General features: G+C 37.7%; 1 protein-coding gene across 1 annotated transcript in view; it reads right to left on the bottom strand.

Moving 5' to 3' along the window:
- Positions 1 to 21,832, bottom strand: part of ITGA8 (integrin subunit alpha 8) — a 203,458-nt gene that overhangs the window by 162,238 nt on the left and 19,388 nt on the right. Inside the window, exons 3-6 of the mRNA XM_055429258.2 lie at positions 14,977 to 15,077; positions 10,010 to 10,133; positions 3,637 to 3,698; positions 2,368 to 2,413 (exon numbers count right to left, since the gene is read on the bottom strand). Coding sequence (XP_055285233.2) covers positions 2,368 to 2,413; positions 3,637 to 3,698; positions 10,010 to 10,133; positions 14,977 to 15,077 — 333 coding nt within the window. The remainder of the gene's footprint in view (positions 1 to 2,367; positions 2,414 to 3,636; positions 3,699 to 10,009; positions 10,134 to 14,976; positions 15,078 to 21,832) is intronic.

Genomic DNA, 21,832 nt, shown 5'->3' with positions numbered 1-21,832 from the left:
CAGTGGCGGCATTAGATTCTCATAAAAGTGTGAACTCTATTGTGCTTGAATCATCCTGAAACCATCCCCCAACCCCCAGTCTGTGGAAAAATTGTCTTCCATGAAACCGGTCCTTGGCATAAAAAATGTTGGGGACCTCTGGAAAGAACTTGAATACACTCACTAAGGTCACATGGTTTTGCTGTTGGAATATTCTGCATTACAAACAAGGTCCTTTTTGGCCTTCAACCCACTCCAGTGTTCTTGCCTGGAGAGTCCCAGGGACGGGGGAGCCTGGTGGGCTTCCGTCTATGGGGTCACACAGAGTCGGACACGACTGAAGTAACTTAGCAGCAGCAGCAGCAGTAATACTTTTTGTGTTCTCTCAGAGTACTGATGTATTAGCTCTAAATCACTTACTAAGTTAATAGATTGTAAAACATATCAGCTGAAACTAAAGGAAGAAATTACATAATCTCTAAGTCATTCACACTTTATGCTAAAATATATGCACAAAACATAAAAGTAAGACAATGGAAAGCAGTGAGACCCAGTAAGACACCAGAGTTTTAGCAAAAAGAGAATCCATGGCCACCAACATTGATATGATAAGAACACTGGCTAATCTCCCCAAATAAAGTCACTATCAGAAGTCTCGAAACATGATTGTATTGAGATAGACATGAATCAAAAAGACGGCCAGCAATGTTCCACTACAACTATTATGCATTCCCATATTTATTGTGGACATCTAAGGAAAAAGTGTGATCTCATGTTCTTTGGGAGAAAACTGGAGGACTGCTTTCAAGAGACTAACATTAAATATTAAATTTAAAGCCAGATTATTCCTTGGGAATTTACCCATTCCCACAGTCATTCTGTTTGAAGTTCCAAAAGAATAAAACTGTTAAACCAGGCTATAACTATCTCCAAGTGGCCGTGACTGAAATGACTGCTCTTGTATTAAAATGATTTTATTTACACATGCGTTTCTGAACAATGTCTGCAGAATGTGCCAATTTTCTGTGGGTAAAAGTTGAATACCCCCTCCCTCCTTCTATGAACACACTGTCTTTGCGTGTTTCCTTTAGTTGCTTCTATAATCTTAAGACTGAGTAAAAATTTAAAGTATCTGTCTCAGACAAATCCCTGTGCCCTTGATATGGCTGATTTTCAGTCTATCATACCCTTTTTTCATGCCCTTTTTTGGTATCATACCCTTTTTTCAACATAAAGAATTATGTGAAATTAATCAAATCATTTAGAACAAAATCTTTTCAAATACACACGTTTTATTCAACCACTGCATAAAATATATTACTTTCCAGTTTACAAAATAATGTTTAAAGCCTTCAGAGGTTAATTCTTTGATGTTCATAGCTGTATACTTACAAATTAAGCTAAACAGTACAGTAATTTCATGTAAAATTTTACCATAAATTGATCTCACCTGTATCTTTCACACTAGCTTTTTAAACATGATCAGGTGTCTTCCATTAAAAAACAAAAAAACACTTCATTCAACTATTCATCTCTCTCATATTCTACTCTGTTCTAAACTTGACGGCCAAAATTGTCTGTATTCTCTGTAATCTCTCTTTAGGTATCCCATTCACATTTCTGGCTTCAGTTATCACCAGTATGCTAGTTCTTATTTTAGCCCAGATATCTTCTCTGAGTTTAAGCTCACACATCTAAATACTTACATGAAAAGTCTTAGACATCTCAAACATGTTCATATTCAACATAACCAAAAGCAAACTCATCATCTGCCTTCCCCAGCCCCCTCCCAACCCATCGTCTTCTGTCTTCCCGTGTTCTCCACCTGAGGGACTAGGATCCACCTACACCTATTCAGTTACAAAAGACAGAAGCATATTCGTGGGACTTCTCTGGTGGTCCAGTGGTTAGGACTTGGTGCTTTCACTGCAGAGCACAGGTTATATTTCATCTGTCAGCCAGCATTCAGAGTACACGACACCCCTGCATGGGACCACCCCAGAGAAGACTCCTATGCTCTCACAGCCCGGTCTTGACATACCTTTCCTTGCTAGTATCATGCCTGGAGTTTCTCAGCTGGCCAAAAATTTCCAGATGGTAACCTCTGCAAGTTCCTACTCATTACTGTATCCTCAGCATCCAGCACAAAGTCTGGCATGGCCTCAATATGCATTTGATGGATAAAGGAATGTAGTTGTCACAGTATTGTAAAGTATCATTTATATCATAAAGTATCAATGCAAACCGAAATGATGCTTCCTTCACTGGAGAAACTAACAATTTGGAGAAAAAATTAGCAAAATAAAAAGTCAGCACTTGATGTTACTTCTGTTTCATCTCCTTGTTGGAAACAACCAAGGGGATTTCTTCTCTGCTAACAGGACATACCTTGCCAATAAAAACTTCCAGGGCCTCCAACTATAAGGTCTCCATTCTACAAAACAGAAACAGCAACAACAATTGAAAAACTGAGATTTTTTTTTTAAAGGATGAGAAATCACTGTTCATAAGCATTGCCCAAACAATTTGCATACATAAAGTAATTTTTAAAAGAGACCCTTATATCTGAGTCATGCAAGTCATTTTCTTTCCTTCTATAGCTTTGTTATTTATATGTTATCACATTAAATAATTTTAATTAGATTCAATTAGGTAAGAAAAATTTTCTCCCCTGAGAATACATATATTCAGGCTTTTGGCACTGCCTCAGGTAAGCAAAGGGCTTTCCTGGTGCCTCAGATGGTAAAAAATCTCCCTGCAATGTGGGAGACCTGGGTACGATTCCTGGGTTGGAAAGATCCCCTGGAGAAGGAAATGACAACCCACTCCAGTATTCTTGCCCGGAAAATTCCATGGACAGAGGAGTCTGGTTGGCTCCAGTCCATGGGGTTACAAAAGAGTTGGACACGACTGAAGCAACTAACACTTTCAGGTAAGCAAAAGATCTACATGTTTCATGATGTACAGTTCTGCAGACATGGTCTTTCCAGACTATCGCAATGAAAAAAAATTTGGTTCCTGTTTATTTCAAGGTCACAGTAATGCCTATCTTTTCCTACACATCTGCAAACCCATCCTTTCCCAAGAGAGAGTGTGAAAACTCCAGATAAAAATTTTCCATTTTACTTATCACCCCACCTTCCATATCTTGCATCCTTAGCTTTCAGTGTGGAAGAACACACAGTACAAAGAAAGTAAGATTTTAGACGTTGAGATTTATATTTTTTCCAAAATCATGGCATCTTTGCCTCCTATATTCTTACTAGATACCTCTGTGTTTAATTTTGTGAAAGGATATGTGAATTTTAACAGTAATGTAAAATCTAATCATTCAATTACAGCTGAGATAAAAATTATAGATTCTTGTGATCTTTTTAGAAACATATTTCTTCACTAAGTTTTTGCAATTTTCATTTACAAACAGACTGTTGTTTTTCAACCCATGTATTTCTTTTCTATGAACAGATTATCACATGCATAGATTATTACAAACAAATTTAAAGAAATTGACAAAACAGGTTAGGTATATACCTAAATGTTCTTCTGATGGTGGCAGTTACTAGAGGTAGATAGAAGTGGGAATGAGAGGCAGGGGGTAAAAAAAAAAATCAAACAGATAAAATAAATTTTAGAAGTTATAAGACCAAAAGAATTTACCTTATAAAAATCCAGACTAAATCCTGCTTGGCAGTAACCCTGACCTTCAGGATCAGCATTGCCTGGAATGATTAAAAGATACAAATATATAATGCTATCATTCCCAAGATATATTTTTAATAACAAGGATACTCTCTTATTTTCCCTATAGACTTCTAAACTTAAAATGATCAGTATGTGTTCTTTTACTTATTTCAAAAATTTATTCTAAGTAACTTCTTAAAGAGTTCAATCTGTTTTCTTATCCCAAATGGCACTGTCATTTTATACTAAGATCAATAGGAATAATGTTCCTTGAAGTTATGATACTAGGTTTTACAACTCATGTTTACTTGAAGAAATAATATGTCCATCTCTCAATTATGTTCCAAGTTTCCCAAATGGCAGTAATGTGTTTCCAGAGCACCCATGTGTTCTGACTGAAGCAATGCTACACGAACGAGAGAGCGAAACTGGCTCACGTGGGTGGATACTTCCTGCTGGGAGCACCAACGAGAGTTTTAATTTTCATGATCTCTCATACAAAATTAACTTCAAATTATTCTATTATCATTAGGTAAATTTGGACATTGCATTTCTGATCACAAGGCATCTCACAGGGACACTAGTGTTCACAAAAGAGAACACTCTCTAGCCATGGCTTATTTTACACTCTCTGCAATGCAATTCACTAAGTGAATGTCCAATTGGATTTTATTACACAGCTTTTTAAACCATAAGCAGGTCAACATGTGGATTCTCAGCATATTAGAATCCTGGGACATCAGAATGAAGAATGTACTACTTGTCAATTGCACTTTAAAAGACCATCTACAATTTCTTAAGCACTTAAATTAAAACCAAATACAGTTCAGTGGAAGGAATCTCAGTTATTATACTGTTAGATTCAAACATGAAAATAATTACCCCTTTCTTATCAAGGATACTCCTGAATGGAAACTAAAATAAGAGGGCAGGAAAGGAAATGCATATCATCACAGGAAGAATTTATAAGCTGGACATGTGCTTGTTGCAGACAATTTCTGAAATGGGTCTGGCCTTTGCAGCTTTTCCTAGAATGTCTTCTGTTTTTTCTTTTCTTTGGTTACTTCTTAGCTAATTTTAGCACTGTCATCAGCCATTCTTTCCAGATGCTCCCTTTATATTTTAAAATACTTTTTTACCTCATATACTCTATTGTGACTTTTTTTTTTTTTTGGCGATCTGTTTTTAATTCAAATGTCAATTGATGTTTTGTGGGCTATTTTAGGCTAAGTTCTACTTTTCCAGCTTTGCTGAGGTATATTTAATATACAAAAATGCACATCTTAATGTGTACATTTTGATGAGTTTAGACATATGCCTGATAGCACGATACCACTACCACAATCAAGGGAATAAACATATTCATTACCTCTAAAAGTTTCCTGTGCACCCCCTGCCAAACAACTTTGCTTTTTTGTTTGTTTTTTTGTGGTGAAAACAGTTAACAGATCTATCCTCATAACAGATGCTTACTGCACAGTACCTTACAATATATTTTATAACTATATTTCTGGTTCATAATTATGAATGTTGCAGAGTTCCTTAAAGTCTCATCTGTATAATCTCAAATGTCCAGGTACCATTCTTCTAGAAGTCCATGTGTGTAAATATTTGTATGTACTCAGAAATATAGATGAATACATGATATATGATTATGTGATACACATGTGTAATCTTGACTATAAAGAAATAGATTTTAATGCATAAACCTTTTTAGAAATCCTTTTGAAAATCAACTCTGACTTTTTCAATATTGTAAATTATTCAGAAAGGAAGAAACAGGACCATTCTTTGAAATCACTTTGCTTCAAAACAGGAAACTAAAAAAAAATGGAAAAAAATAATTTTTCACAAAATTCATTAAGAAAATAACTTCAAATGCTGACGTGGTGATTATGATAGAAATGGGATGTTATTTCCTTTGTAAAGTAAGTTTTTCTCTTAGAATTATAGCTTATGAGAGCTGAAGGAATTTTTCTTCCCAGAACTTCAGAGCATCTATGAACTTTACAGTTATGTCCCAGAGTAAACTCAGGAATTCAGGGAATGATGCTCTCATGTGTTGGCTTTCCAAGGAGATTGGAAGGCTGAATGTAAACCATCGCCACCTAAATTATGAATGACCATAAAGGGACAGGCATGTCATTAATATGAATGAGCAGACTACCACCTAAATTGCTCAAAGTGTCAGTAGCGGGGCTTTGTGGTATGAAATGAACATGAGTGGCTTCTTGGAATCCTCTTTTGAAAGTAATATTTCTGTTCTGTGATACTGACCACACACTCATGAACAAGCTGCTTTGTGTTAATGAACTGTGAACTCCTCAGAGAACACAGGAAGTGGGCTCCTTGGGTGCCTTTGAAGAGGAAGTACTCCCAGTAAGAGAGATCAGGAGGATGTGAACACTGGAGTTGTGTGCTAGAGAGGAAAGAATTCCTGGCCATTTGGTTATTCTTCAGTTCAACAAAAACTTCACTACTACTTTTGTCAAGCTATTCTTTTATTTAGGAAAGTAAGTGCTAAATAAATTGGCAACATAATGTACCCATGTAATTCAAAATGCAAGCATACTATACTTTAAATTTTTAGATAATAATTCAAACTCTCCCTGAAACTCTTATCCCACAAGTTTAGATGCTTTGTGCAGTATTTTAATCTGAGCTCTCCCATCACATGGGCAGTCAGATAAAAGGCAGAACAAGAAACAGTAACAAGTTTTCTAAACAGTCATCCTTGATGGTGGTTGGAATAAGATGTATCCTCGAGGCAGGAGGCATAAAAAGGATGGACATGTCATTTCAGCCATAATAGTTCACTGCTTTGGGGAGGTATTTTTAGTAAATCATGAGAAATATGATATGGGATAGGTATAAAAATCGATTAAACAAGTTCAGGTTTGAATCTAAGCTCTATCATTAATTTTATGAATAAATGCAGAATTTATTTATTGCTCTACCTGACTTTCATCTTAAGCATAATAATACAGTAAGTCCCCTACATCCAACAAGTTCAGTTCTCAGTGTTGGTAAGCCCAATTTGTTTGTAAGATGTAAGTCAAAGACAGCCTAGATACTGAACTAAGACAATCGGCTATATAATACTGCACTGTCATAGGTTTATAAAACTTTTCACACAAATAACACGTAAAAAACAAACACAAAAAATAAAACATTTTTAATCTAACAATACAGTAGTACCAGCTACATCATCACTGCTTTTACACTTGCTTCCAGACATCCTGGGCTTGAAATAAAGATACTGTACAGTAAAGTACACAAAAGCACAGTCACCTGTAGAGCATGCATGCATGTGGCAATGTATGCCAGACATGTGAACTAATGTGTGTGACTGGACATGCGAACCCACATTCACATTTTAGAAAGTTTGCAACTTGAAGGTTCATATATAGGGGACTTACTACAATGACCTCTTATTGAACCCCAAAACACCTTGAGCAGAGCATGACACGAAATATCCCTCTTAATGACTGTTGCCTGTGCTTGGAAAGCCCCTGCTTTCCTGCTGTAATAACTGCTAAGAGAAGCCCTTCCCACTGTCCTGTACAAACAGACTCCTCTCCCCACCCAGGCATGTCACTCCCTACTCTCTTGTTTTGCTATGTTTTTCTTTGTAGCAGTTTTCACTACCTGACGTTTTATTAGAAACATTTATTTTTAAAATTTTTTGTTGAGATATAATTGATTTAACATTATATTAGTCCAAAGTGTATAACAATAATATGGATTGATTGCAGCCATGAAATTAAAAGACGCTTACTCCTTGGAAGGAAAGTTATGACCAACCTAGATAGTATATTAAAAAGCAGAGACATTACTTTGCCAACAAAGGTCCGTCTAGTCAAGGCTATGGTTTTTCCAGCGGTCATGTATGGATGTGAGAGTTGGACTGTGAAGAAGGCTGATCGCCGAAGAATTGATGCTTTTGATCTGTGGTGCTGGAGAAGACTCTTGAGAGTCCCTTGGACTGCAAGGAGATCCAACCAGTCCATTCTAAAGGAGATCAATCCTGGGTGTTCAATGGAAGGACTGATGCTAAAGCTGAAACTCCAATACTTTGGCCACCTCATGTGACAAGTTGACTCACTGGAAAAGACCCTGATGCTGGGAGGGATTGGGGGTGGGAGGAGAAGGGGATGACAGAGAATGAGATGGCTGGATGGCATCACCGACTCAATGGATATGAGTTTGAGTGAACTCCGGGAGTTGGTGATGGACAGGGAGGCCTGGTGTGCTGTGATTCATGGGGTGGCAAAGAATCGGACACGACTGAACTGAACTGAACTGAACTGATACCGTGAAATGATTACTATGGTAAATGCAGTTAACGTCCACCACCACATAGTTACAGTTTTACAAAGCTCTTGAGATCTGCTCTCATAGCAACTTTCAACTGTCCAATATGATATCATTAATGGACAGGGAGGCCTGTCGTGCTGTGATTCATGGGGTCGCGGAGAGTCGGATACGACTGAGCGACTGAACTGAACTGAACTATAGTTACCATGCTGTACATTACATCCCCAGGATATATCTTGTAACTGGAAATCTGTGCTTTTTGACCACCTTCACCCATTTAGCCCACACCCCTACCTTGTCAACCACCAGTCTGTACTTTTTGTGAGTTTGCCTATTTTTTAAAGATTCAGTATATGATATCATACAGAATGTTTTTCTTTCCCTATCTGACTTATTTCACTTAGTGTAATGTCCATGCATGTTGTTGTCAATGGCAAGATTTTATTATTTTTTATAGCTGAATAATATTCCATTGTGTATATATCTATATCCAATTTCTATTCCACATTTCCACTGATGGACACTTTGGGGTTTCCATGTCTTGGCTATCGGAAATAATGCTGCAATGGACATGTGGGTACAGATACCCTTTCATGACAGTGATTTCATTTCTTTTGGATAAATACCTAGAAGCTGAATTGCTGAATCTGAACTTGCTTATTTACACACATGCTCTCTCTCTTCTGAACTAGAATATGTTTTTTGAAGGCAGAGATTTGCTTTCTCTTGTTCTCTGCTCTATTTCCTTAACAATACTTAGTGCTCATCATTGAGACCACAGACATCATTGAATTTATTACCTATGGATATCATTGAGTCTATTACCTATGAGCAACACCTCTTTTAAAGCCATTCAAAGTAAAATTCTGAGTTGACTGATTATTCAGTTCAGCTGACATTTGCCAAGATGTGAGAAAGTGCCTGGTTTATTTCAATATTTTAAAACAGGAAGTTGTAATCTTCTTCTTACCAAAATCCTCACTGCAAGCCCCAAGAATTAACTATTTCATTCCCAGCCCTTTTGATTTCTACATTTTAGAGGCCTCTTTAAGAACCTTCTAATATCCCTGATCCATTCTTTATGTCACTGTTTGATGTCTGATATCAATTTGCTCATTTTCTGGCCTAAATTAATCTTGAAATTTAAAAATATTCACATGAAATAGGTAAACTTTACTTATAGTTTTGGGAATCTAATTTGGGTTGAGTTTTTTAAAATCAATATCCTGAAATCAGTCATCAGAATGTTCTTTTCAATGCCATTTCTTTCTCTAACATGGTCTTGTAAATTATCAGTAATAAGAATAAAAATCCATTGGTTTCTTGCTGATAAACCCCAATGCTCTACATGACAGAAAAGTGGAAGAATTCACAAAAGGACTCTGAGTAGATCCATGAATCCAGAGTGTGGTCCCAAGGTCCTTGTGTAATATTCCCAAAGGGAGTGGTTGAACAGGAGTGCTCCAAAGATGGTGCTTTCAGGCTTGCTTTAAAGGATACTTCACCAGAAGATTCCCAGAACTTCCAGATAAGACACAGACTCCAAATGTAAAGAATATTTTGAAAAATGGGATTAAACACATAAAGAAGGAAGGTATATCATGCTGACAACCTGAGTACACAGATGCCAGAGAACACAACAGCCAGGGAGAACACAGGCCGGATGGTGACCTGTTCATGTGTCTCTAGTCCAACCATGCTAACCAACACCATTCCTGCAATTCACAAGTGGACAGTTAGCATTTTTCAAATGCAGAGTGAGTTCTGAATAAAGATGGTGAGCTTAAGGTCTAAAATAAGGAGCCAATCAATTTGACTGCAGAACACTTAGAAACAAATTTTCTAAAATATAGAAGAGGATCAGCAGAATTCCATGTCCTGGTTCTCATGTCACAGCAAGGCCTCCTGTAAGACTGTCAATCTTTTACGCCATTGCTTTTTTCCTCAGCAATGGTGTTTTGGGATCAGCTGCACTGGCTACTGCAGAAAAACTAGTGAGCAAAGTTCAGTTTCAAGAATAAAAATAACTTACTGTTCCGACAAGGAGAGTACTCAGCATACGCACTGAAATTCTGAATTGCTACATAGCAAGTGCCAACTGGGTCCTTTTCTGGTGTTGGTTTAAGAGTTCTCCAGTGATATAATGGAGCACAAGCCTGTGAAACATCAAAGACAATAAATATATTTTTAATGTAGATTCCACATACTATGCTTTGACTTGGCTTGTTGAATGGACCTAAATTTGTAATAAACAATGCTAAATTATTAGATGACTTAACTGGCCTCCAGTATGCTAATGAGTACCTTGGTAGTCAGAAGTAATTAAACTTCCTAAGTCAATTTCTCAACATTAATACACCATAGAATTGGAACAAATTAAAAATATACAAAAGAATGAGATTTTGTCCCACAGGATTTTAAATCAAATAAAAGTAGCCTGACAAAAGTAAATATTTATGAAAGGTAAAGAACTCATATTTTCTATTTTTTTTTTAAATTGAACCTGCATAAAAGCAAATGACCATTTAAACAGCATATGAATTAGTACAATGTCTTAAAATGAGAACTAGTTCCTTTCTTTGTCTAATTTTTACTTGAAGAAAACTCTTTTCAAGTCAAAAGATGATGATGAGTTTATAAACCTCTGTTTTGTGGATTCCCCTGGCTTATCAGTAAGGGCGTATCTGAAGATTTTTTTTAAACAATGACTTACATTTGGACTGATACCCCCTATCACAGTGGGCTTATTTTTCATTTAATTATTTTTATTCATGACAAAACAAAAATTAAATAATGGTAAGAAAAATATGATTCGTGAGTGAAATCCTCTGGTTGCTTCTTCAGAAGCTTGGATTATAACAACAGCATGATATTTGGAAAGATTATCAGATATAAAAGATGATACATGAAATCCTCTTTAAGCAAAGAACACTGTGCTAGGAACAAGAGAAGCAATAAAAACACATGCACCTTTTTGACTTCTGTTTTGCTAGCTTGAATCCTACAGAAGTGTGTTCTGAATATTCAAGTACTCACTTCTAAGGATACAGAAATACATATTTTTCTAGAATATGGAACCACTGGCTTCTCTCCAGATTTGATGACATCACACTTGAAACAAAGCCAGAAAATGGAAGGCAGATCCCAATTTTAAAGTCTTTTCACGATTGCAAACACATCCTTGGTAATCAGTCTAATGTGTAATGACTTTGAGTAAAGATTACAAAGTAGCACCCTTCTTACTTGAGAATATAAATTATCTTTGCTCAAAAATTTAAGTTTGGGTTTTTTGTTTTTGTTTTTTGTCTCCTTCTAGATTGTAATGTCTTGGCCAATACTGAAAAACTCTCTGACTCATCTAAGTTTCTTAATTTAGGGCCCTATTAGTGATCTGAGAAGGTATATGGTTAAGACATTTAACATAATGTGGAATGCTAGAAAGGAGTTTGAACAGGGAAAGCCCTACCTATGTGACTAAGTATAAGCCAATTCACCTCACTTTCCACATCACCATAGAATATTTCAATGCCGTGAAAATTCTTTCCAGTGCTTGCCTGCTTTCTGTCCTAAAAGTTATCTTTTTTATACCAGCTCAGTTTCACACAGATGTGAAGCACAGTGATATGACAATATTCGGGCTTTGACCCAGACTTAATGTGTACACATATGATTCCTGAATATTCAAAACTAGAATTCTGTTCATAGCAATTTGTTGTTCTAGTAATTGTCACATAAGGTAGAATTTAATTCTTTATTAAAATTGAAAAGGAACTTTATAGTATTCTATTTCCTATTGTATAACTTTGAAATTGCAAGCATGCCCTCAAATTAAACATTTTTATTATGAACATGGTGTGTCATTTATATTTTCAATGATTCAGAAGACTTCTACAAATATTGAATAGATGCACAATAATGTTACAGATAAATTTTGAAAACTTAAAATCAATATGGTATCCAAAGACTTTTTTTTTTAACCCCAAGTAGTTATAGATGGAATTAGCTTCTCAATAGTTATTCACATACATTGTAAGTCACTAAAGGATTAAAGAGTTTGCTTTTTTTTTTTTTTTAACCAATTCTGGAATTTGAGAACTATATTAAAGAAAATAACAATTCTACAGAGAACCTACTGTAAATGCTTCATTTGTAACTAAAGAGGGTTATCTATATTTGATACTTGTTTTATGTCAAATAAAGCAAAGCATTTCCTTTAGAAACTTATTCTTATTAAATCATAATTCAAAGAGCTTTAAACAAATCCTAAAAGCCAAAGTTTTTGCTTTATTTTGTAAGTAAATTAGAGCCAACAGTAAAAAAAATTCCCCAACAAAATATATTTTCAGATCAGCTTAATATCATTTTTTCTCAATAAATTAGACATGCATTATCACTTGGAACTACAGAGAAGAGAATCATAAAGTCACTGCATTTTAAAGCCAAAAGATCTCTATCTGGGAGTGAGAAATCTTTAAAAAGTATCCGTGAACTCAGAGAACCATGAAATTGTTAGTTATATATTTTTATATATTTATTTGTCCATGGGGTTGCAAAGAGTCGGACATGACTGAGTGACTTCACTTTCCCTTTTCACTTTCATGCATTGGAGAAGGAAATGGCAACCCACTCCAGTGTTCTTGCCTGGAGAATCCCAGGGATGGGGGAGCCTGGTGGGCTGCCGTCTATGGGGTCACACAGAGTTGGACCCGACTGAGGTGACTTAGCAGCAGCATATTTATTTTAATAGGAGGATAATTACAATATTGTGATGGTTTTTGCCATACATGAGTATGGCACTGGCACAAAAACAGAAATGTAGATCAATGGAACAAAATAGAAAGCCTGGAGATAAATCTACGCACCTATAAGATGTTCACCTTATCTTTGACAAAGGAGGCAAAAATATACAATGGAGAAAGGACAGTCTCTTCAATAAGTGGTGCTGGGAAAGCTGGTCAGCCACTTGTAAAAGAATGAAACTAGATCACTTCCTAACACCATACACAAAAATAAACTCAAAATGGATTAAAGATCTAAATGTAAGACCAGAAACTATAAAACTCCTAGAGGAGAACATAGGCAAAACACTCTCCGACATAAATCACAGCAGGATCCTCCATGACCCACCTCCCAGAATATTGGAAATAAAAGCAAAAATAAACAAATGGGACCCAATTAAAATCAAAATCTTCTGCATAGCAAAGGAAACTATAAGCAAGGTGAAAAGGCAGCCTTCAGAATGGGAGAAATTAATAGCAAATGAAACAACTGACAAAGAATTAATCTCCAAAATATACAAGCAGCTCCTGCAGCTCAATTCCAGAAAAATAAGTGACCAAATCAAAAAATGGGCCAAAGAACTAAACAGACATTTCTCCAAAGAAGACCTAAAGATGGCTAAAAAACACATGAAAAAATGCTCAACGTCCCTCATAATCAGAGAAATGCAAATCAAAACCACAATGAGATACCATTTCACACCAGTCAGAATGGCTGCTATCCAAAAGTCTACATGCAATAAATGCTGGAGGGGGTGTGGAGAAAAGGGAACCCTCTTACACTGTTGGTGGGAATGTAAACTAGTACAGCCACTATGGAGAACAGTGTGGAGATTCCTCAAAAAACTGGAAATAGAACCGCCATATGATCCAGCAATCACACTCCTGGGCGTACAAACCGAGGAAACCAGAATTGAAAGAAACACATGTACTCCAATGTTCATCGCAGCACTGTTCATAATAGCCAGGACATGGAAGCAACCTAGATGTCCATCTGCAGATGAATGGATAAGAAAGCTTTGGTACATATACACAATGGGGTATTTTTCAGCCATCAAAAAGAATGCATTTGAGTCAGTTCTAATGAGGTGGATGAAATTGGAGCCTATTATACAGAGTGAAGTCAGCCTGAAAGAAAAACATCAATGCAGCATACTAACTCATATATATGGAATTTAGAAAGATGGTAACCTTAACCCTGTATTCGAGACTGCAAAAGAAACATAGGTGTATAGAACAGTCTTTGGGACTCTGTGGGAGAGGGTGAAGGTGAGATGATTTGGGAGAATGGCATTGTAGCATGTATATTATCATATGTGAAATGAATCACCAGTCCAGGTTTGACGCATGATACAGGATGCTTGGGGCTGGTGCACGGGGATGACCTGGAGGGAGGATATGGGGAGGAGGGAGGTGGGAAGGGGGGTCAAGAGGGGAACACATGTACACCCGGGGCGGATTCGTGTCAATGTATGGCAAAACCAACCAATACATTAATGTAAAGTAATTTGCCTCAATTTAAAAAAAAAATAATGTCACATAAATGGTAAAAAAAAAAAAAGAAGAGAGAGAAAGGACAGTCTCTTCAATAAGTGGTGCTGGGAAAACTGGTCAACTATGTGTAACAGAATGAAATTAGAACACTTTCTAACAGCATATACAAAATAAGCTCAAAATGAATTTAAAGACCTAAACATAAGACCAGAAACTATAAAACTCTTAGAGGAAAACATAGGCAGAACACTGTGACATAAATCACAGTAGGATCCTCTAGGGTAGCTGTATTTTTAAAGAAAACTTTCTGATAGTTCTAAAGAGGATCAATGGTATCACAGGAGATTAACTTGAAAACAATCCTAATAGTAGTAATACTATTTTTCAGGTCAAATTTCTATCAGATTTCCTTTTAAATCGATCTTAAGCAATAAAATATTTACCATTTTAGGATTTAGCTTTTACTTTTCTATCTTCCTTATTAGTTTTTGAAATACTTGAAAAGATCTACCCAATTTTCTGGAAAACCAGCCTTATTTCCTATTGCTTTAAAGACTAAAATAGATTCTTTAATTTTAAGCACTAATATTTTTGGTAATGCTGATAAGCTTATCTTTGAAAATCTGATACGTTATTACATGAATGGATTTTTGTACATATGAATTTTAAAACATTTCAGTGTACGTATTACTCCATAGCAGCCCCAACAGCACAAGCTGATACTTACCACCACTTTTCCTTTGTGAGCTCTCACTGTTGCTCCAAACCATTGATTCGATTTAAACTCTATAGGTTCCTTGGTTCCATTTACTCTTATCTTTCTGTTGTCTGGCAAGGAGGACACATAGATCGTTAATCATTTGTAAAACTTGGCAGCCAATTAAAATACGTGATAATGAATCTGCCCATTAAACAACAATTTTCATACACATAGTCGGGGGGGGTGTTCTATTTGATCAAGTCTGAGCTAGATCTTTCACTTAGGAAAATACCAGTCAAATGGAAATACATATTTGAACATGACAGTTCACAACTTAAAGCATTTTTTTAAATGACTTACATTTTCAAGGATAAGGGTACTGCAAACTTGATGTAGACTCTGACAGTCTGGAATCTACACTTTGGTCGTTGATTTGTATCAGACGGAAGACCAAACATTCATAACTACTCTAAGGAATTCCAAACTTTTCTGAAAGTAAAACTATCTGGAATCCCCTGGGTCCAGGAAGCACAGCTTTCTAGGCATGGTTTAGCTGGAAACTTGAAGGACTCTAGGTTCCCGGGTTTTAACTGAGTAACATATGTCTATGCAGCCACAGAAAATAACACCTCAACACAGCTTTATCCACACTTGGCAGATGTCAGCACGAGGGGACCATCTGAGTAAAAACTCAACCCAATTATGACACACTTCAGGTCTTAATAAAAAGAAAATATCGTTTCTTTCACTCCTGTTGCCAATCGACATATTTCCCACATGGTTCTAACTGAACTTCCTCAGTAATGGTTAATGAATTTCAAAAGACATTTATACTAGACCATCTTATTAGTATGTGTTCTCTTTGGTATGCATTTTGCTTTTCCCTCCTTGACTCTATAATGAATGAACTTTTCTACAAATGAACTTTTAACTTCTATTAAGTGAGGCCAAAGTATAAATGTAATTAACATTCCATTGAGTTTACATAGGATTACAGACTTTTCAAAGAAAGAAACTATATATATATTTAGATCTTAACCAAAAATTGACATTTTGATATGTCAGAAGAAAATTGTGAATTTCCTTCTTTAAAATATTATGCTTTAGACATTTCTGAACTTTTAAAAAATAAAAAGCAAGTTCTGGAAATCCTCACCTAAAAGGCACACAACAGGCAAAGAACTGGAGCATCTTACAGATTAGAGCATAACGTTGAAAACATAAACATTTCTGGGACTTCCCTGGTGGTCCAGTGGTTAAGAATCCTCCTTGCAATGTAGGAGATTCAGGTTTGATCTCTGGTCAGGGAACTAAGATCCCATATGCCATGGAGAAAACAAGCCTGTGTGCTGCAACTAGGGAACCTACGTATCTGAACACTGAACAACTAGAGAATCTGTGCACCTCAACAAAAGATCCCGCATGCCACAATGAAGATCCAATGCAACCAAATAAATGTTATAAAAAGAAAATATAAACATTTCTATTTGTGTCTAGGCAAGAAAGATCATCCTTGGAGAAGGGAACAGCTAACCACGCCAGTGTTCTTGCCTGGAGAATTCCATGGACAGAGGAAGCCTGTCCATGGGCTAATAGTCCATGGGGTTGCAAAGTCGGACACAACTGAGTGACTTTCACTGTCAGATCATTTTTCTAGATTCCACATATATGTATTAGTATAGGATACTTGTTCTTCTCTTTCTGATGCCTTGATCTGCAGGCAGTGACCTTCCCAGCCCAGTCTTTCCAATGAGCCAAGATATACTTCTCAGTCTGCATGAACTTCTTTCCTGGCTATAATACTCTGTGCTTAGTCGCTCAGTCGTGTCCGACTCTTTGTGACCCCATGGACTGTAGCCCACTAGGCTCCTCTGTCCACAGAATTCTCCAGGCAAGTATACTAGAGAGGGTTGCCATGTCCTCCTCCAGGGGATCTTCCCAACCCAGGGATTGAACCCAGGTCTCCTGAATTGCGGGCAGATTCTTTACCACTTTAACTACCAGGGAAGCCCAGAGTGGTTTCTATTTGCTGACCAAACTCCTGTGACATAAGGCAATGCATTTCAGATAGGACCACACATCCCTCTGGAGCAGAAGGATGGCACAGGTTATCCAAAGTGCATTGTCAACTCCAGAGAACTCTTGGAAGGACCAATGGGAGATGGTGGAGCCATTAGTTATCAAAGCAATTCTCTCCTTGGTATATCCCAAACTAAGCCAAAAGCTAGAGGAAAGTTCTATAGTGACTGCATGTGATTTACAGCTTCTTAAGTGCCAGGAGGGGCGAATTCACATTTAGAATCAAACCCCATTCCCGCCAGAGATACTCAGAGTACTCAAACAAACCTTGTGCACACCAGAACCCAGGGACCCCACAGAGACTGAGACAGAACTGTCTTTGAGGGTCTCCTGTGGAGGTACGGGTCGGCAGTGGTCTGCCGCAGGGACGGGGCTCTGGGTGTGGGTATGGCATAAGTCCTCTTAGAGGAGGTCGCCATTAACCTCACCACAGAGGTGCCAGAACTTACACAGGATGGGAAATTGAGTCTTGGAGGGCACAACACAACCTTGTGCACCAGGACCCAGGAGAAAACAATGGTGACCCCATAAGAGAGCTGCCTGTGGGTGTTGGGGAGTCTCCAGAAAAGGCCTGGGTTGGTGGTGGCCTGCTGCAGGGTTGGGGGTACAGACTGTAGCAGTACGTGTATGGAATCTTTTGAGGGCGGTATCATTATCTTCATTACCTCCACCATAGTTTGGCCCCAGGTAAATAGCAGGGATGGAACACAGCTCCACCCATCAACAGAAAATTGGATTAAAGATTTACTGAGCATGGCCCTGCCCATCAGAACAAGACCCAGTATCCCCCTCAGTCAGTCTATCCCATCAGGAAGCTTCCATAAGCCTCTTATCCTTCTCCATCAGAGGGCAGACAAAATGAAAACCACAATCACAGAAAACTAACCAATCTAATCACATGGACCACAGTCTTGTCTAACTCAATGAAACTAAGAGCCATGCTGTGTGGGACCACCCAAGACGGACAGGTCATGGTGGAGAGTTCTGACAAAATATGGTCCACTAGAGAAGGGAATTGGAGAAGGAAATGGCAACCCACTCCAGTGTTCTTGCCTGGAGAATCCCAGGGACGGGGGAGCCTGGTGGGCTGCCATCTATGGGGTCACACAGAGTCGGACACGACTGAAGTGACTTAGCAGCAGCAGCAGAGAAGGGAATGGCAAACCACTTCAGTATTCCTGCCTTGAGAACCCCATGAACAGTATGAAAAGGCAAAAAGATCACTGAAAGATGAACTCCCCAGGTCAATATGTGCCCAATATGCTACTGGAGATCAGTGGAGAAATAACTCCAGAAAGAATGAAGAGATGGAGCCAAAGCAAAAACAACACCCAGTTGTGGATGTGACTGGTGACAGAAGCAAGGTCCGATGCTATAAAGAGCAATATTACATAGGAACCTGGAATGTTAGGTCCATGAATCAAGGTAAATTGGAAGTTATCAAACAGATGGTAAGAGTGAACGTTGACATTTTAGGAATCAGCGAACTAAAATGGACTGGAATGGGTGAATTTAACTCAGATGACCATTATATCTACTACTGTGGGCAGCAATACCTTAGAAGAAATGGAGTAGCCATCATAGTCAACAAAACAGTCTGAAATGCAGTACTTGGATGCAGTCTCAAAACTGACAAAATGATTTCTGTTCGTTTCCAAGGCAAACTATTCAATATCACGGTAATCCAAGTCTATGACCAGTAATGCTGAAAAAGCTGAAGTTGAATGGTTCTATGAAGACCTACAAGACCTTCTAGAATTAACACCCCAAAAAGATGTCCTTTTCAATATAGGGGACAGGAATGCAAAAGTAGGAAGTCAAGAAACACCTGGAGTAACAGGCAAATTTGGCCATGGAGTACAGAATGAAGCAGGGCAAAGGCTAAAAAAGCTCTGCCAAGAGAATGCACTGGTTAGAGCAAACACCCTTTTCCAACAGCACAAGAGAAAACTCTACACGTGGACATCACCAGATGGTCAACACCGAAATCAGATTGATTATATTCTTTGCAGTCAAAGATGGAGAAGCTCTACACAGTCAGCAAAAACAAGAATGGGAGCTGACTGTGGCTCAGATCATGAACTCATTGAAAAATTCAGACTTAAATTGAAGAAAGTAGGGAAAACCACTAGACCATTCAGGTATGACCTAAATCAAACCCCTAAGGGTGGAAGTGAAAAATAGATTTAAGGGACTAGATCTGATAGACAGGGTGCCTGATGAACAGTGGTTTGTGACATTTTACAGGAGACAGGGATCAAGACCATCCCCAAGAAAAAGAAATGCAAAAGGAAAATGCCTGTCTGAGGAGGCCTTACAAATAGCTGTGAAAAGAAGAGAAGCCAAAAGCAAAGGAGAAAAGGAAAGATATAAGAATCTGAATGCAGAGTTGCAAAGAATAGCAAGGAGAGATAAGAAAGCCTTCCTCAGTGATCAGTGCAAAGAAATAGAGGAAAACAACAGTATGGGAAAGACTAGAGATCTCTTCAAGAAAATTAGAAATAACAAGGGAATATTTCATGCAAAGATGGGCTTAATAAAGGACAGAAATGATATGGACCTAACAGAAGCAGAAGATATTAAGAAGAGGTGGCAGGAATACACAGAAGAACTGTACAAAAAAGATCTTCACAACTCAGATAATCACCATGGTGTGATCACTCACCTAGAGCCAGACATCCTGGAATGTGAAGTCAAGTGGGCCTTAGGAAGCATCACTACGAAAAAGCTAGTAGAGGTGATGGAATTCCAGTTGAGCTATTTCAAATCCTACAAGATGATGCTGTGAAAGTGCTGCACTCAATATGCCAGTAAATTTGGAAAACTCAGCAATGGCCACAGGACTGGCAAAGTTCAGTTTTCATTCCAATCCCTAAGAAAGGCAATGCCAAAGAATGCTCAAACTACCACACAATTGCACTCATCTCACACACTAGCTAAGTAATGCTCAAAATTCTCCAAGCCAGGCTTCAACAATACGTGAACCGTGAACTTCCAAATGTTCAAGCTGGTTTTAGAAAAGGCAGAGGAACCAGAGATCAAATTGCCAACATCCGTTGGATCATTGAAAAAGCAAGAGAGTTCCAGAAAAACATCTGCTTCATTGATTATGCCAAAGCCTTTGACTGTGTGGATTACTATAAACTGGAAAATTCTGAAAAAGATGGGAAGACCAGACCACCTGACCTGGCTCCTGAGAAATCTGTATGCAGGTTAGGAAGCAACAGTTAGAACTGGACATGGAACAAGCAACCTATTTGGTTCCAAATAGGAAAAGGAGTACGTCAAGGCTGTTATTGTCACGGTGCTTATTTAACTTATATGCAGAGTACATCATGTTTGAAATGCCAGGCTGGATGAAGCACAAGCTGGAATCAAGATTGCTGGGAGAAATATCAATAACCTCAGATATGCCGATGACACCACCCTTATGGCAGAAAGTGAACAAGAACTAAAGAGCCTCTTGATGAAAGTGAAAGAGAAGAGTGAAAAAGTTGGCTTAAAGCTTGACATTCAGAAAACAAAGATCATGGCATCCGGTCACATCACTTCATGGCAAACAGATGGAAAAACAGTGGAAACAGTGCAGACTTTATTTTTTGGGGCTCCAAAATCACTGCAGATGGTGACTGCAGCTATGAAATAAAAAGACGCTTACTCCTTGGAAGAAAAGTTATGACCAACCTAGACAGCATATTAAAAAGCAGAGACATTACTTTGTCAACAAAGGTCCGTCTAGTCAAGGGTATGGTTTTTCCAGTAGTCATGTATGGATGTGAGAGTTGGACCATAAAGAAAGCTGAGTGCCAAAGAATTGATGCTTTTGAACTGTGGTGCTGGAGAAGACTCTTGAGAGTCCCTTGGACTGCAAGGAGATCCAACCAGTCCATCCTAAAGGAAATTAGTCCTGAATGTTTGTTGGAAGGACTGATGTTGAAGCTGAAACTCCAATACTTTGGCCACCTGATGCGAAGAGCTGACTCATTTGAAAAGACCCTGAATCTGGGAAAGATTGAAGGTGAGAGGAGTAGGGGACAACAGAGGATGAAATGATTGGATGGCATCACCGACTCAATGGACATGAGTTTACTCAAACTCCAGGAGTTGGTGATGGACAGGGAGGCCTAGCATGCTGCAGTCCATGGGGTCGCAAAGAGTTGAACACGACTGAGCAACCGAACTGAACGGAAGTGACAGGAGACTATTAACAAAGTAAATAAATGAAAATCCAGATGATTTTTTTTCAAAGGAAGAATCAATAGATTTCATATGTAAAAGAGTCCCCAAATCAATAAGAGAAAAAGACTAAATTTCATTAGAAAATAGGTCTTAGGACCTAAACAGGCATTGTAGGGAAGAAGAAATCAGATACCGCATAAATTCATGGAAAGATCCTGAATCTCAAAATAAAACCATCACAAAAAAAATTTCTATTATCTATAAAATATGACTACTGTTCAACTAGTAAAACATATATTGGGAATTTGGGATTGACATGAACACACTTCTATATTTAAAACAGATAACCAACAAGGACCTACTTTGCTAATATTTTGTAAAAGAATTTGAAAAAGAATAGATACAGGTATATGTACAACTGAATCATTGTTGAATAATTAGCAACATTGATAACTGAAACTAACACAACATTGTAAAATTAACTCTACTTCAATCTAAAATTAAAAGTATATATATATATATATATATATAACAGATTTAGATGCATTAATATAAAATATTGTCTATAGAATGTATTTCCTTGTTTAGCTTTTCTGAGCCTTTAAAGAGAAAGTACAGGAAGATA

Source organism: Moschus berezovskii, chromosome 15 (genome assembly GCF_049115385.1).
Source record: "Moschus berezovskii isolate FMDL1 chromosome 15, NW_MosBer_1.0, whole genome shotgun sequence".
NCBI lineage: Eukaryota > Metazoa > Chordata > Mammalia > Artiodactyla > Moschidae > Moschus > Moschus berezovskii.
This window is presented reverse-complemented; position numbering and strand designations above follow the sequence as displayed.